General features: G+C 37.3%; 1 protein-coding gene across 3 annotated transcripts in view; it reads right to left on the reverse strand.

Moving 5' to 3' along the window:
* MRPS27 (mitochondrial ribosomal protein S27) overlaps positions 1-16,308 on the reverse strand; it is a 99,621-nt gene that overhangs the window by 64,568 nt on the left and 18,745 nt on the right. For 2 of the 3 annotated variants that reach the window (XM_005557122.4, XM_065546373.1), the window contains 2 exons: positions 13,210-13,280; positions 11,100-11,158 (listed from right to left, as the gene is read on the reverse strand). In XM_005557122.4, coding sequence (XP_005557179.3) covers positions 11,100-11,158; positions 13,210-13,280 — 130 coding nt within the window. Of the gene's footprint in view, positions 1-2,267; positions 2,526-11,099; positions 11,159-13,209; positions 13,281-16,308 lie in introns of those variants that run through there. The other variant, XM_073993606.1, reaches the window with a different exon arrangement.

Below are 16,308 nucleotides of genomic sequence, written 5' to 3' on the forward strand. Positions count from 1 at the left end.
TGGAAAAAGAGAAGCGGGGAGGGAAGGGAGGGGAAGAAACGAAAAACATGTATTTTTTGAATAAGTAATATATACCCATGATACAAAATTCAAAAGTTACAAGAGACAATTCAATGAGAAGTCATCTAGATTTCTTCCCCAAAAGAAACCAATGTTACCAGTTTTTGTGGGTATCATTCCAGAGACATCTTATGCACACACATACACATGTACACATAAGCATCAAAGCACATGTATATATATTACACATAAACCACAGTGGCTACATCACACACTAAGTCCTACTCTTATTTTTTTCACTCAATACATTTCACAATTTATTCAATAGGAAATACAAATAAAGCTTCCTCATTCTTTTCAATCGCTGCACAGTATTCCACTGTATGGCTGTAGCATAATTTAAACAGGCTTCTATTGATGGACATAATCTTTTACTTTTTGCAATGGACATTTTTGGCATGAATAAGAGTATATCAGGAGGTTAAATTCCTAGAGGTGGAATTATTGAGCCAGAGGGTATTGTACTTGTAATTTTGACAGATGCTGCCAAAGTTCTCTCTATACAAGTTGTACCAATTTATATATCCACTAGCAATGTATGATAATGACAGATTTTGAACTCTCCCTTCTCTCCTGCCAACATTCTATTCTCTCTCTGATCTGCCTTCCTTATTTCTCATTACTCCCCAACAAACCCTAATCTCTCTGGTTAAGGCAGTTTCCATAAAGCCAGTTCTCACTCCTTCCTTCTAACTCCAGCTGTACGGTTTGTTCCATCTTGAACACTTGTTCTTGTTTCCTCTACTCATCTAACCTTCAAGGCTATCTTAAGTTCTACCTCTTTTATGAATGTTTGCGGATAACATCAATCCTTTTTCTAGCCTGCTCCAAACATGTTTTCTCTAAAACTTACATTTTGTTACATAAATTCAGCACATTTATCTACTTATCATATCCTGGATTTGTGTTGATTTTGAATTGTTTCACATATCTAATGATCTTCAACCATCTAATAATCTTTTTTTTTGGGCGGCGGGTGGGACAGGGTCTTGCTCTAGTACTCAGGCTGGAGTGCAGTGGCTTGATCATAGCTCACTGTAGCCTTGAATTTCTGGGCTCAGCTTCCTAAGTAGCTAGGACAACAAGGCCCAGCCTTAGCTTTCTGAGTTGCTAGGACTACAGGCACATGCCACCATGCCTAGCTAATCTTTAAAAATGTTTCTGTAGAAATGAAGTTTCACTATGTTGGTCAGGCTGATCTCAAACTCCTGACCTCGAGGGATCTTTCCACCTCAGTATCCCAGAGTGTTGAGATTACAGGCATGAGCCACTGCACCTGGTTGTAATTTTTTTTAATTGCTGGGATTATATAATATCCTTCCTTTGAATATACCACAGTTTTAGTGCATTAAAAAATAATCTTAAAGCCTCTACTGGCTTTAGAATGTCCCTTATAAACAGCCGAAAATCATTTGTCTTACAGACATGAATCTGTTCTCATTTATTTTCATCTCAAATCCTGTTAGGGCAGTTTAAATTTGCCCGCAATAGAAAAAGAATGACTTTTGCAAAATCAGTCTCTTCCCTAATATTCCTTATAATCTTCTTTGTTAGTTTCTAAATATATACTATACATTCAATACATATTTCTTGAATTGATATTGTTCCTAATTTCTCTACATTAATAATGCATGTGAGTGTGTGTATATACCTAAATATGTATGTGTGTATACACACACACATATACAAGAGGTGATTCTAAAATTGATACGGAATGGAAAGGACCTACATTAGCCAAAATAATTTTGAAAAAGAACACACAAAAGCTGAAAGGCTTACACTATTTAATTTTAAGACTTATTTTAAAACTACACTCATCAAGACAGAGTAGTATTGGCATTAAAATAGATAACAGAACAGAGATCAATGGAACAAAGAAGTCCAGAAATAGACTCACACAAATATAAACTGATTACCAACAAAGGTACAAAGGCAATTTAAAAATAGCCTTTTCAACAAGTGGTGTTGACACAATTAGGCATTCTTATGCCCAAAAATTAACTTTGATCTTTACCTTATAACATACACACACAAAAAATTCAAAATCATAAATCTGTAGGGAAAGAACGTATTTTGCTCAACTGTTTTAAAAATTAACATGGGATATAAAAATTCTTTTAAACAAATATAAAAAATAAATGCAGTCTTTTTATGCCGACTGAACAGACCTTTCCTGTCAGCTGCTGTTAGCTGAGCTGTCCTCTTACCTCTCTTTTCTGTGTCACAGAACCTTTGCTGCTACTGCTGGGAAATAGTATGTCTTCTCACCTCACCACGCACTGGGTGATGGTGACACCAAAATAAAGCCGATCACAGACCTAATTATAAAACTTAAAACTATAAAACTTCTAAAACAAAACCTAGAAGAAGAATCAGTATGGTGCTGGGTTAAGCAGATTCCTTAGATCGGGGGTCCCCAACCCCCAGGCTGTGGACTGGTACCAGTGTTAGGAACTGGGCCGCATAGCAGGAGGTGAGCAGTGGGTGAGTGAGCATTACCGACTGAGCTCCACCTCCTGTCAGATCAGTGGTGCTATCAGATTCTCATAGGAGTAGGAACTCTCCCTTTGCAAGGGATCTAGGTTGCATGCTCCTTATGAGAATCTAACTAATGCCTGATGATCTGAGATGGAACAGTTTCATCCCCAAACCATCCCCAACACCAACCCCCAGCTGTGGAAAAACTGTCTTCCACAAAACCAGTCCCTGGTGCCAAAAGGGTTGGTGACCCTTACTTTAGAGAACACCAAAAGCACAATCCATTAACAACAAAAAAAAAATGTTGATAAATTGGACTTACATAAAAAATAAAAACAGGTTGGGAATGGTAGCTCATGCCTGTAATCCCAGCACTTTGGGAGGCCCAGGTGGGTGGATCACCTGAGGTCAGGAGTTCGAGACCGGCCTTGCCAACATGATGAAACCCTATCTCTACAAAAACACAAAAATTAGCTGGGTGTGGTGGCAGGTGCCTATAATCCCAGCTACTTGGGAGGCTGAGGCAGAAGAATTGCTTGAACACAGGAGGTGGAGGCTACAGTGAGCCAAGATCATGCCACTGCACTCCAGCCTGGGTGACAGAGACTCCATCTCAATAAAAAACAAACAAACAAAAAACAAAACAGTGTTTCAAAAACACTGTTAAGGGAATGAAAAGATAAAACTATAAGAAAAAGAATTCTGAAAACCCAAGAAGAGTAGAAACAATTCAATTTTTAAAATGGACAAAAGATTCAAACACTTTATCAAAGGAAGTATCATTACTTATTGGGCAAATAATTAAAGCCACAGTAAGATACCACTAAACACATGTTGGTATGGCTAAATGTATTGGCAAAAATGTGGAGGAAGTGGAACTGCTCTTGGGACTATAAAATGATATAATCACTTCAGAAAACAATTTGGTAGTTTCTTAAAAAGTTAACCATATACTTACCATATGCTCCAATCACTCTACCCCTAGATATTTACCCCACAGAAATGAAAGCATGTATCTCTACAGATACTTGTGCATGGATGTATGCAGCAGCACATACTCCTAGGGACTCAGGACTGGAGCCTGCAGAGGTACATAGTCAGTGCACCAGAGGAATAAAATGGAATAACCATCTAAGGTATAAGATCATTCCGGGAAAGCTAGGTGGAATGCTTAAGCCAAAGCCAAAAAAATACCTTGAAGGTTCACTCCCCCTATGATGCGGCTCTAGATGAAATAACAAGACCAGTGGGAAGAGAAGTAGAGTCTGAAGCAGTGAGGCCAAGAATTCTTTTTTTTTGAGATGGAGCCCCGCTCTGTTGTCCAGGCTGGAGTGCAGTGGCGTGATCTCGGCTCACTGCAAGCTCCGCCTCCCAGGTTCACGCCATTCTCCCACCTCAGCCTCCCATGTAGCTGGGTTCTACAGGCGCCCGCCACCACGCCAGGCTAATTTTGTTTTTGTATTTTTAGTAAAGACGGGGTTTCACTGAAAGTGTTAGCCAGAATGGTCTCGATCTCCTGACCTAGTGATCTGCCTGCCTCAGCCTCCCAAAGTGCTGGGATTACAGGCATGAGCCACCATGCCCAGCCGTGGAGGCCAAGAATTCTAATCCTTATCACAAAGCTCCCATGATCTCTGGCAAGGCATGCACTATGACCAATGATCTGCTATTTTCCAATACAGAGCTATTAACAATAACAAGCACTCTCCCAGGCCTGTGGTAAGGATCAGCAAATAAGAACTAAATAAAGAACTAGGCAATATTAAAGTATAGAAGTGTTACTAAAAATGCTCTTACACTCATTTCTCTCCTCTTGGGTTCTTACTCTTTTCTTAATAATGTTCAGTCATAATGCAACCTGGCAATATGCTAACAGAAAAATTTAAGATTACTTTTTATTGCTGTGAAACACAAACAGTCTCTATGCCCTCAAAGGAAAATCACTGCTGCATAAATGAATGCATGCTGTTCCCTCTTAATAATCCCTCTTAATAAACTCCCATCTTCCCCTTTTCCCACAGGCAGAAATGGATTTTTACAACATAGGCCTGGGGTGGTGCTATAGCCTTCCAAGGAACCACTGGGTATTTTTACTTCATGAAAAATGAAGCTATTTCGGTCCTTCCTTTTTAGGATGGCTGCCAACCCAGGACCTGGAGACATGCAGGCTGCCATCTGCCTTGCCCCAGCTGTTCCTGACCTGCTATCCATCTCCAACTAAGGATACCTGGTATCTGCCAGGTCGGCTAAGCAAATAGTGAAAGATACTCGAGACCCACGTACAGCATGGATGAATGTGTTGGCAGTACACAGCTTGCCATGCAACCTGAACTTCCTTTCTTACTGGGTGGCATGCCACTCTCCATAGCAACATTAAGAGCTGTATTCCGAGAAAAACTCACCTTCCACAGAGCTTTGCAACAATCTTTTCTTACTGCATAACAATTCAGCATTCCCTACCTGTTTGCTAAAAACCAAAGGGCTGCTTTAAAAGAATGCTATATCCTTTTTTTTTTTTTTGAGACAGAGGTTTCACTGTCACTCAGGCTGGAGTACAGTGGTGTGATCTCAGTTCACTGCAGCCTCGACCTCCCAAGCTCAGGTGATCTGCCTGCCTCATTCTCCCAGGTAGTTGGGAGTACGGGTGTGTACCACCACACCCAGCTAATTTTTTGTATCTTTTTATAGAGATAAGATTTGTTATGTTGCCCAGGCTGGTATTAAACCCCTGTGCTCAAGCAATCCGTCTGCCCCAAGTGCTGGGATTACAAGCATGAGCTGCTGTGCCTGGCCTAAAAAAAAATTATATTCTTAATATAGAGTATATGTTGTATATGTTAGAAATTTCTATGACATATCCTTCAGGAATCACTGTTATGTTGCAGATCAAATTATCAGTTCTGATTATTGACGCCCTGATAGTAGAAGAAGCAAGTCTAATTTCATGCATCTCAAAACTACCATGGTCCCAACATGATTCGAAGGCCTATATAGGTCTTTCAAAATGCAATTTGCAAACATCCTCAGTGAAGATGAGGACACTAAGTGGGAAGAACAAATTCTTATGGCTTGGGTTTGCATTTTAGCAATGCAGTAATCAAATACTAACACAAGAATGGTTAAAGCTTGTCATAACCATGAAAATAATGGTTTTTGCCAAAGGCACAATTTTACCAGCAACATGCTGTTTTATCTCCTGAAAATGGAGACACAGAGCCTGCCCCAAGGTTCACTTGTTTGCATTTGGGCAGTATATACTGGGCATGTGGACTTGGAGGTTATGGGGGGAAAGTTCTGAACTACAGACTAGGTGGCCTAGGAAAGATGCTCTCTACAAGATGATAAAGGAAAAAGTTCCCATTGTATAAAACTCCACATACACTCACCGTAACTGACCCCAGGCAGACAGATCCCAAAAGGGGATGTCTTGTAGAGGAACAGCAAAGCCTGGTCTCTCTGGAATTTCTTCTGCCTTAGTTTCCTATAAAGAAATTGTAGCCCCATCTGGGATCCTTAATGATAACACCTTGCACTGAGACAGCACTGCATTGTTTTTATAGCATTGCCCCACTGCTCACATCTGATCCTTGTGGTTTCCCTCTCAGGACAGGCAGGGGCTTATAGTGTGCTCAGCCAATCTCTATGTTTTAGTCTCTGCATGAGTAAAATAAAGATGCAAATCTAATTCTTAGGAATGGCGTAAGTTTACAGTAAAGCAAAGGTAGGAGCCCTTTTCTCTTCCAAATATTAACGAGAGGGCATGTGGATAGGAAGTAGAAATTAATCCTTTGCCTGGAGAAAGAAAGTATTTTGCTCAACTGTTTTTAAAATTAACATGGGATATAAAAATTCTTCTAAACAAATATAAAAAATAAATGCAGTCTTTTTATGCCCACTGAGCAGACATTTCCTGTCAGCAGCTGTTAGCTGAGATGTTCTCTTACCTCTCTTTTTTGCGTCACAGAACCTATGCTGCTACCGCTGGGAAAGAGCATGGCTTCTCACCTCACCAAGCACTGGGTGATGGTGATACCAAGATAAAGCGGAAATCTTCCTGCCTAGCCCCCTGCCAGCACTGGTCTGACATGCAGCATCTCAGGGCCTGTCCAAATCTTCTCACTCCTCACCACACCTTTTTTTCTGGTGTTGTAGGGAAACTTGGGAGACTGGCTGTATCTAAATTTTCACTGTGAAGACAGAAAACCTATCAATTATATGCTTGTCTTACCTGGTAAGGTCTAAACTAAGAAAGTCTTCTTTGTAAGAAGAGAAAACAAAGACCCAAAGTACTTAAAACCCAAAAAACCCGAGAGAAGAAATAAAAATAAGTCTAAGCAAAAGAACCTATTTTTCAAACAAGATCTCACAGCACGGTTCCTAACAATTTTTTGTCTCGAACCCTCTGGCAGTCTGATGAAGGCATCTCAGAATTAGTTTTTTACAACAGAAACCAATTATATTGAAATACAATTGTCAAGATATTAAGAAATCCTTAGGATATGGTAACATATGTGCTGCTTTATTAATGGATGAAATAACACTAGCTAGTGGTAGATTTAATTACTAACATAATTTCTAAGCAGTGATGATATCTGTAACAAATGTAATGTGATATGAAAAAATCAATGATTTTTATTGGCAAGAAAGACACAGATGCCGTTAATATTATAGTCATCTGCTGCCTACATGCATAAGTGAAAGAAATGCTAAATATTATTGAGGTTAGTGAAAATAAAATATGATTTTATTCTTATTCAAGTTCACAGTCCTCTCTGAATTTTCTTTGTAGACTCCGATAAGGCAGCTGGAGGCACAGTTTATCTGGCAGAAACAGAAGCAAAAGCAAATGGCCCGTGGCAGCATGGTCTGGCCTCTCTCCAGACCTATTCTTCCCCCAAGCCACGCCCTAGAGGGCCTGTAAGAAACTAGCTTCAGGGCTTCTCAGAAGACAGCTTGAAACCTACTCATAAAGAGGTTTACCATTTAGCCTGCTAGTATTATCTGTGCAAGAGCACACCTATGCTTATTTTCCCAATCACCCAGCTTAAACTGTACATATCATATAAAGTCCCTGGCTCAAATCCTTATTTCATTTTACTGTATTTATTTTTTATTATCTTATTTACGTTTTCTGTATTTGTCACAGCCAAACAGTATGCCTTGTTTTCTTATTTTGTTTTAACCTTGTTGCTATTTTAATCACTTTTACTCTTGGTTTTTGGTTTATTTTCCTGTTATATGAGTATTATCAGTTTTTTTGTTTTTTGTTTTGGCCAATGAATATAGTTTCTGGTATTGCCTTAACCATTTTTAGTTCACATTATTGTTTGGGTAGAGTTTCCCCTTTCCTTGGTGTTTTCATTTTTTATTTATAAACAGAAGGCGAAAGTTGATCATAGGATTGCCAGCTCACAGAGAATAGACCATGGCCCAAATAAAAGTACTTAGGAATTTGTTCTCCCGTCTGCTGACTGAACAGCAGCCTTTCTATCTCTCCTTAAAAGATCCCTTTGATGTTGAAGTCCCTAAACATTTAAGCTCATGTACTTTGGGAGATTCAAAGCTTCAAATATTCTGCTGGGATGATAGGGTGATAATAAGCTGGCAGGTACCAGCAGCACCCTGAGCTGCTGGAACTTGGAACTGTTCACTTGCATGCCTGATGCAATGGCAGAAGCTCAATCAGCTCTTCACTGATCATTCAAGGTTTCTAAACTTCTTTGGCTCTAGACTTTACATAATCATTGCGGAAATGTGATCATTAGAAGAGGAGAAGATGTGGCAGCTACACTCCTGCTAGCAGAGCCTGGTGTTCACAGGCCATGTCAGAGAAAGAGGTGAACCAATGCAAAAGTTCTTCTGTGGGCTTCACTGTTAAAGACAGTACTGCTTAAGGACTGAGAAATCCTAACCCCAGGCCTGCAAGCTGTGAGTTATCTAAAATTAAGACAGACGTTCCTTCTTCATTTCTTCACCTTAGATCTCGAATTGTTAAGTTTACTCCAAGATGTCTAAAGTCATCCCATGAGGAGTGTTAGGCATCATAATGATTGAAGCCCTAACTGGTAGAAATATTACACAGTAGTAAGTCCTTGGTGTCTTCAGGATTAACATCCCTGATTTTGATTACTTGAGAGAAACCCTAAGAGTTTATAACTTGTAATTTTTAATTTTGCTAAGGCATAAGTATATTCTGTATATTCTCTAAGGCTAGAAAGCAAGAGTGAGGCACTTAGCTAACGAGAGAACCCAGCCAATCTCTACTGTATCAATGCAGCTTTGTAGAGTTCTACCTAGTCTCATATATATACAAGCACATGAAGTCATAAAAACATTTCTGTCTTAAAAAAAAAAAAAGCTGATAAAAAGAGAGTCAATTTCAATTTTCTTGGTAATGGAAGGGAGGAGAAAGAACTAAGATAAATGGTAAATCATAGCTAAAGAATTAGTTTTGATTAAAGCAAGAAATGGGATGTCCAGTTAAACAGTGGCTCAGACTTACGACGGACAAGAGTCCTTTATATGATCTATAAGGAAATAGGACACAGTGATCTTACGAAACTTTCAGTTATACCCCAGGCCACGCAAAACTGAACGTGTGAAGAATTAATCATAGAAGATCTTAAAAACAGAACTTCAACTTTTCAGTAATACTTGGAGAATGTCTAACTTATTCAACATTAGATATCCAGCACCCAGGACAGGGCCTGGGCACATAATAAGTGCTAAGTAAATACTTGTTGAAATGCTGAGTCACTGAAATCAATGATATACTACAGAAGTACTTATGAATTTGGAACATACTTCTCCCAATACTATGGCACTGTATCTCACAGGATGAAGTTCTAAAAAAACAGCTTATATTTAGAAATTGAAACTATGTTCTGCATTTTGCTATAAATAAAAATATGAGAACTGGCCAGATGCCAGCCCAAATACACCCTTCACCATAGACAAAAAATAACTACCAAAGCAGTCCTACAGTCCCAAAGAGCCACTAAAGGAAGGCAGGGCTAGCTCTCATCAAGGGGTTCATTTTTCATTATCCTAATGAAGTAAAAGAGGGCACTTACAACTAAGATGACTTGCAACTAAGTTAGTACCTAGAATTTCAACTTAGGACACCATTACAGCCAATCTGAGGTTTAAAATAAATGTTTTTTTAAGGTGCGGAATCTAGCGTACTTGAGGTTTACATTTAAATAGAAAACACCCAAAAAGTGGTAGCATCTACCCAATTCAGAAATTTGAAAAAAAAGGAAGCCTCATTATTATTTAGCAAAATCAAAGAAAAATGAATAAATTTTCACTACAATACAGTAAGCTTTAAAAAATGCATCTAGAAAAAAACTACCCCCCAAAAAAACAACAAAAAATGAAAATGCATCTAGACAGAAATAACTAAAAATTCTCTTGAGCACAACAAGCAAGATCAAATGGGAAACCCTAATGCAATGCTTACTGGAAACATTTAAAATTTCAATCTGAGTCTATTTTTGGAACATAGGAACTGGATCAAATCACAAATCAGATTTTAAAAACTGGAATCACAATAAAAATTTAGTTGTAAGGTACAATTCTGACAGATATTTGTTTGACCAGTTCTTTATTTAATGTGCATTAGGTTGTTTCAGTCTTTTGCTACCATAAATGATGCTGTACTGAACATACTTTTTGTACACACGGGTGAGTTTTGTGAGTAGTTCACAATGGAATTGTCAGCAGCTCTGAGAAAGAATGAAGTAAATGTGGTAATGTAGAAAAGGTTTTATAACAGTGTTAATTGAAAATAGGTACATAACAGTTCATATCGGGTATAATTCCACCTGTTAAAAAAAAAAAAGGAGAGAAGAAATATACATACAGATTGAGTATCTCTAATTTGAAAAGTTCCAAAATTCACAATTTTTTGAGCACCAACATGACGTTCAAAGGAAATGCTCATTGAAGCATTGTGGATTTTCGAATTAGAGGTACTCAAACAGTAAGTATAATGCAAATATTCAAAAATCTTAAAAAATCCAAAATCTTAAACACTTCTGGTTTCAAGCATTTTAGGTAAGAGATACTCAACTTGTGTGTGTGTATGTGTGTGTGCGTGTGTATAAACTTTCACTGATCAGATTGGCAAAAAAATGCAAATGTGAAAATACCTAACTATTGGCCAAGCTGTAAAAATATACGTCTCTCACACATTGCTAGTGGGAATGTAAAAACTTCAACAGAAAGCAATTTGACAATAGCGATTAAAACTATAAATACATATACTCATGAAAATTAGGTGAAAAATTACATATGTATAAGGTTATCAATTTTAACATTGTATACAATACAAAAGAGAATAATCTAGAGGTCCATAAAAAGGGAACTGGTTTAAATGATACATTCACAGTATGGAAAAAAATGCAGTTATAAAAAATTAGAAACTCTATACTCATATGAAAAGATCTTTAAAATATAAACATAGAAGGTGTCAAAATTATACATAACATATACCAACTTTTATGTAAAAAAGGGTGTGAAATCACAGAGTACACAGCCAAATCAAAAGGAAAACTTACTTGTAAAGGTAATACTCTGCATGATCTATCTCTTCCCGAGATGAAATGTTGTCTACAAGCTAAAAGACAGAAAAAGAAACCTTTGGTTGAATATAAATTATGTCATATATTTGGCCTAGGGCCTAGATCACACATTGACCTTACAAAACACAGGACACCCGTTTTATTAGAACGATGGTGATGCTTAGTGGAAAAATGTTCACGTGGTATGGCTCCATCCTTGAAACCCCTTTATGCTAATGCAAACAAAGAATATACAATGGCTTCTCTTTTTCTATTTGTGGAACAACCTTGATCAGAAAATGGATTGAAAGCCAAACATGAAGCTTGCTCAGAACAAGGAGTGTTGCACTGATTATAACTAGTTACCTATTTTTTCCTTTATCTTTAAATCCTGATACTATTTTCTTTATGTTCCAAACACGGGAACATATGGCTGAAAGAATGAAGACTCTGATGGCTAAAAAACTATTGCCCAGAACATAAACATCTAAATTTAGAGAATTCAGTCTTGCAACCATTTTTTCCTACTTTGATTTAAGCTCTGCTATGCAACAGTAAACCTATGATTCCTTTACCAAGAAACTCTCCTTTCAAACCATAAAATCTCTGAGTATGCTCATTAACTATCGTCCAAATAAACAAATTAAAAGGATTATTTCAAAGACAGATTCTATTCTAAAATAGAGACTCAGAGGCAAAAAAGAAAAAAAAAAAGCGTAGAAGACAATGCATGTTGTGAATATGATGAAAACCTCATAGAAGAGAGAGGAGAGTAAAAAGAGGGAGACTTTCTAAAAATCCCTAGCACTTCTAGACTTGACTTAGAAATCCATTAAGGGCATATAAAATGTGGTTCAAACACAGAACCTGAGCTTGAGAAACAGCTCTGATTGTTTGCTGTATGGCATAAACAGATGGCACAGCCCCTCTGGGACTTGGTTGCACCATCTGCATAAATAGGATAAAGGCACCGGACCCGAAGAGTATAAGGCACCAATGAGAAAATGTACATAAAAGCTGTAAACCTTGAAGTACTACCTAAATAAATAGCAGGTATTATGGCATACAGAAGTTTTACCTATCATGTAAGGGATGAACCAATGGCCTTTTCATTCTCCTCTAATATGCCAATTATGAGTCTATTAAATGTAACTTATGACCAGTAAAACTGTTTCTCAACTAAAAGGCAGAGAGAAAGGACCAGGATTCAAAAGAAAGGTAATTTATTTCCTCTCTCGCTTCCATATTTAACGATATTTTAAATTTTATGGTGCCATTAATTTCTGTAAAAAGTTTTCACAGCTAAAATCTCATTTTAGCATCCCATTATTCCCTGGGAGGAAGATGCAACCGTATCCATGCTGAAAATGAGAAAATTGAGAGGGGTCTCATTGCCCAGTGTCATAAAGTGAATTTGTGATAAAGACAAGCCCAGATATATTTGAAGCAGGCAACAGAAGAGAACCTAGCTATCTGGGTTTGAATCTCAGTTTTTCCACGCTTACAAGCTATGTGAACTTGGAAAAGTTATTAAACGATGTCTTACATAGACTGCTTATTGCATAGGGAGCAGTGAGAATTTTAAAAATAATATATGTTAAGGAACTAATACATTCAAAACTGGCATAGAAGGTGCTCAGTAATGGTTACTATTCCTGATTCCTAACCTAACATTATTCTTCCAACCATTACTCTGCTGCAGTTTAACTTTAACATTAATATCCATTCTTTTACAGACTTTCTTGGCTATCAAAAACACTTCCAATACTAACGGGTAAATATCATTACTTTGAAGGACGTATCAACTTAAAAAAACTGATGGTATCATACAGCAGAATATCATATCCTGGAAAAAAATAAAATAAATCAGATACACAAAAGTGATTACTGATATCAGAATCTGGTAAATGTACTACCTTTTATTTCAGCCAAAGAAATTTGCTACTACACTATAAAAATATCTATTAGTAACTATAAAAACATACCATAGTCTTGAAAAATATTTCCTATGCAAAGTATTTTTTATTTACACAGCCTCATCTACATGAAGGGCCTTTCTGGCTTTCTTCCTTCTTCTTGGAAAATATATATTTTAAAATTTTCTTACCCGTGATATTGTTAAAGAACTAACAGGCAACTTTCTCTCAAATGTTTTATCCATTAAAGATGCAAGATCAGCTGTGAAGACAAAAAAAGAAAAAAAAACCTTGTTAAAGATACCTATTTTTTTACAATTCTTGCCAGATGGCTGCCAACATGAAGTATTAAAAGAGACGTTCTTTCTTGCTTTTTAGAAATTATTTTTATACAAATTAAAGAGGAAAAAAGAATATTTATTCTTTAAAATATTTAAAAAATGATTTAATTGGGTCGAGAATTATTTAAAAAAAAACTTCTTAGCATGTATTTAGCTTTTAAAAAATGGATCAGTTTGAAAACCTAGGAAATGCTATTCTGGACATCGGCCTTCAGAAAGAATTTACGACGAAGTCCTCAAAAGCAATTGCAACAAAAAAAAATTGACAAGTGGGACCCTAATTAAACTAAAGAGCTTCCGCACAGCAAAGCAAACCATCAACAGGGTAAACTGACAATCTACAGAATGGGAGAAAATATTCACAAACTACGCATCCAACAAAGGTCTAACACCCAGAATCTGTAGGGAACTTAAAACAATTCAACAAGCGAAAACCAAATACCCCATTAAAAAATGGGCAAAAGACAAGAACAGATACTTCTCAAAAGACATACAAGCAGCCAAGCAACATATGAAAAAATGCTCAACATCACTAATCATCAGAAAAATGCAAATAAAAACCACAATGAGATACCATCTCATACCAGTCAGAATGGCTGTTATTAAAAAGTCAAAAAATAACAGATACTGGTAAGGCTGCAGAGATAAGGGAATGCTTATACACTGTTGGTAGGAAGGTAAATTAATTCAGCCACTGTGGAAAGCAGTTTGGAGATCTCTCAAAGAACTTAAAGCAGAACCACCATTTGATCCAGCAATCCCATTGCTGGATATATACCAAAAAGAAAATAAAATATTCTACCAAAAAGACATATGCACTCAATGTTCACTGCAGCACTACTCACCATAGCAAAGACATGGAATCAACCTAACAATGGTGAATTGGATATAGAAAATATGGTACATATACACCATGAAATACTACACAGCCATAAAAAAAAAATGAAACCATGTCCTATGCAGCAATGTGGATGCAGCTGGAGGCCATTATCCTAAGTAAATTAACATAGGAACAGAAAACCAAATACCACATGTTCTCACTTACAAGTGGGTGGTAAGCACTAGGTATACAGGACATAAAGGGAACAGTAGACACTGGGGACTCCTAGAGGCAGGAGAGAGGGAAGGGGGCAAGGGCTGACAAACTACCTATGCTTAGTACCTGGATGATGGGATCACTTATACCCCAAACCTCAGTGCCATGCAATATACCCATGCAATAAACCTGTACATGTACTCCCTGAATCTAAAATAAAAATGGAAATAAAGAAGTTCAATATAATTAGCTCATGAAAGAAAAAAATTAAAGAAAAATAAAAGACCTGGGACGGGGAGAGGCGGGGAGAGGATCAATAAAATATTTCTGGAAGGACACACAAGCAAGTGTATTTCCTGATAGGTTCCAAAAAAAAAAAAAAAAGGAAAGAAATGAGATGAGATCCAGGGAAGAAGGCTCTTCATTGCTAACACATTTATTCCTTTTGTATTTTGAAATATATTAGCTATATATCAGGTTATAGATGTATATCAGCTATTCAAAACATTAAAAAAATTGAAATGTATCTAGTGACTTTTATACCTACCCTGAACAAATGACAGCAGCACTCTGGTTATCCTTAATGATTTTTGGCCTGAATGATTCCTATTTTGGTTCCTTTCAGCAGAACATCCATAGGAATACTTGGTATTTCTGAGATCACACTTTTATCTCAGAGTCTGAAAATGTCTGAAATCCTAGGCAGCATACTCTCCAAAATGTTTAGTTCACATCTTGTCATTGCTTTTCAAATTTACAATTCCTCTTTCCCCTTCTCCTCACTCTCAGCCTATGATTTTGTGTCTCATTTAACTGAGAAAACAGAAGCAATCCAAAGAGAACTTTATCCTTCGAGCATCATGTCTACCAGGTTACTAGCATCTGTGCCCATATTCTCTGTCCTCTATTCTGTTACAAAGGTTGAAGAGTATTAAACAAAAAAGCCCTCCCTTGCCCTCATATTTCCTACAGTTATGTCTCCTTTTCTCTGCTCCTCTTAACAGCAAGACTGCTCAAAAGAGTCATCTCAGATACAGCTGTTACTACTTCCTGAGCTCCCAGTCTTCAACACATTCCACTGACACCAATAACCACTACCACATTGTTAAAATCCAGTGGTTAATTTTCAGTCCTCATCTTACTTGACTTCTCACTATCATTTGATACAGCTGACCATTCTATCCTTCACAAAATATTCTCTTTTTTCTCTCCTTCCTTTGCAAGATCTCCTCTTCTTCTTGACTTCTAAATGTTGGAGTGCCTCTAGGACTCAGCAGTAGACTGCAGACTTCCCTTCACCATCTATGCTCGGTCCCTAGGTGATCTCATTCTCTGCCACAGCTTTAACCATCACCTATAGATGGTTGGCTCCACATGGACATACCTACCCACACTTCTCCCTTTAACTTCAGACTTGCATTTCCAATTGCATAGGTGATATTTCCATTTGGGTGTCTAATAGGTATATAAACATCACATGTTCTCTTATTTCCTCAAACTTCCACTCTCCATCTGCTTTTCCCATCTCAGTAAATGACCACTATATTGGCTGGTTTACTCAGTCTAAAAATGGAGGCATCATCCTTGACCCCATTCTTTTCACACTCTATAACCAATTTGTCAGTAAATCCTATAGGCTCTAGATTTGAAATATAAGTATATATTTCTCATCACCACCACTGCTAAGCCGCCAATATCTGTCATCTCTCGACCTTGTTTTAACTCTTGTCCCCACCCTTATTATCTAATCTCCACCCAGCAGTCTGAGTGAGCCTTTTAAAAGATAAATCAGCCAATCAGGATAAAAACCAACAAATGCTAATTTGTGTTGTTTTTTCTGTCTCTCACACTAAAAATAAAATCCATGTAATTACTAAGATACACATTCTCAGTCCCTAGAACAGTTCCATAAA

This window comes from Macaca fascicularis, chromosome 6 (assembly GCF_037993035.2).
Source record: "Macaca fascicularis isolate 582-1 chromosome 6, T2T-MFA8v1.1".
Classification (NCBI taxonomy): domain Eukaryota; kingdom Metazoa; phylum Chordata; class Mammalia; order Primates; family Cercopithecidae; genus Macaca; species Macaca fascicularis.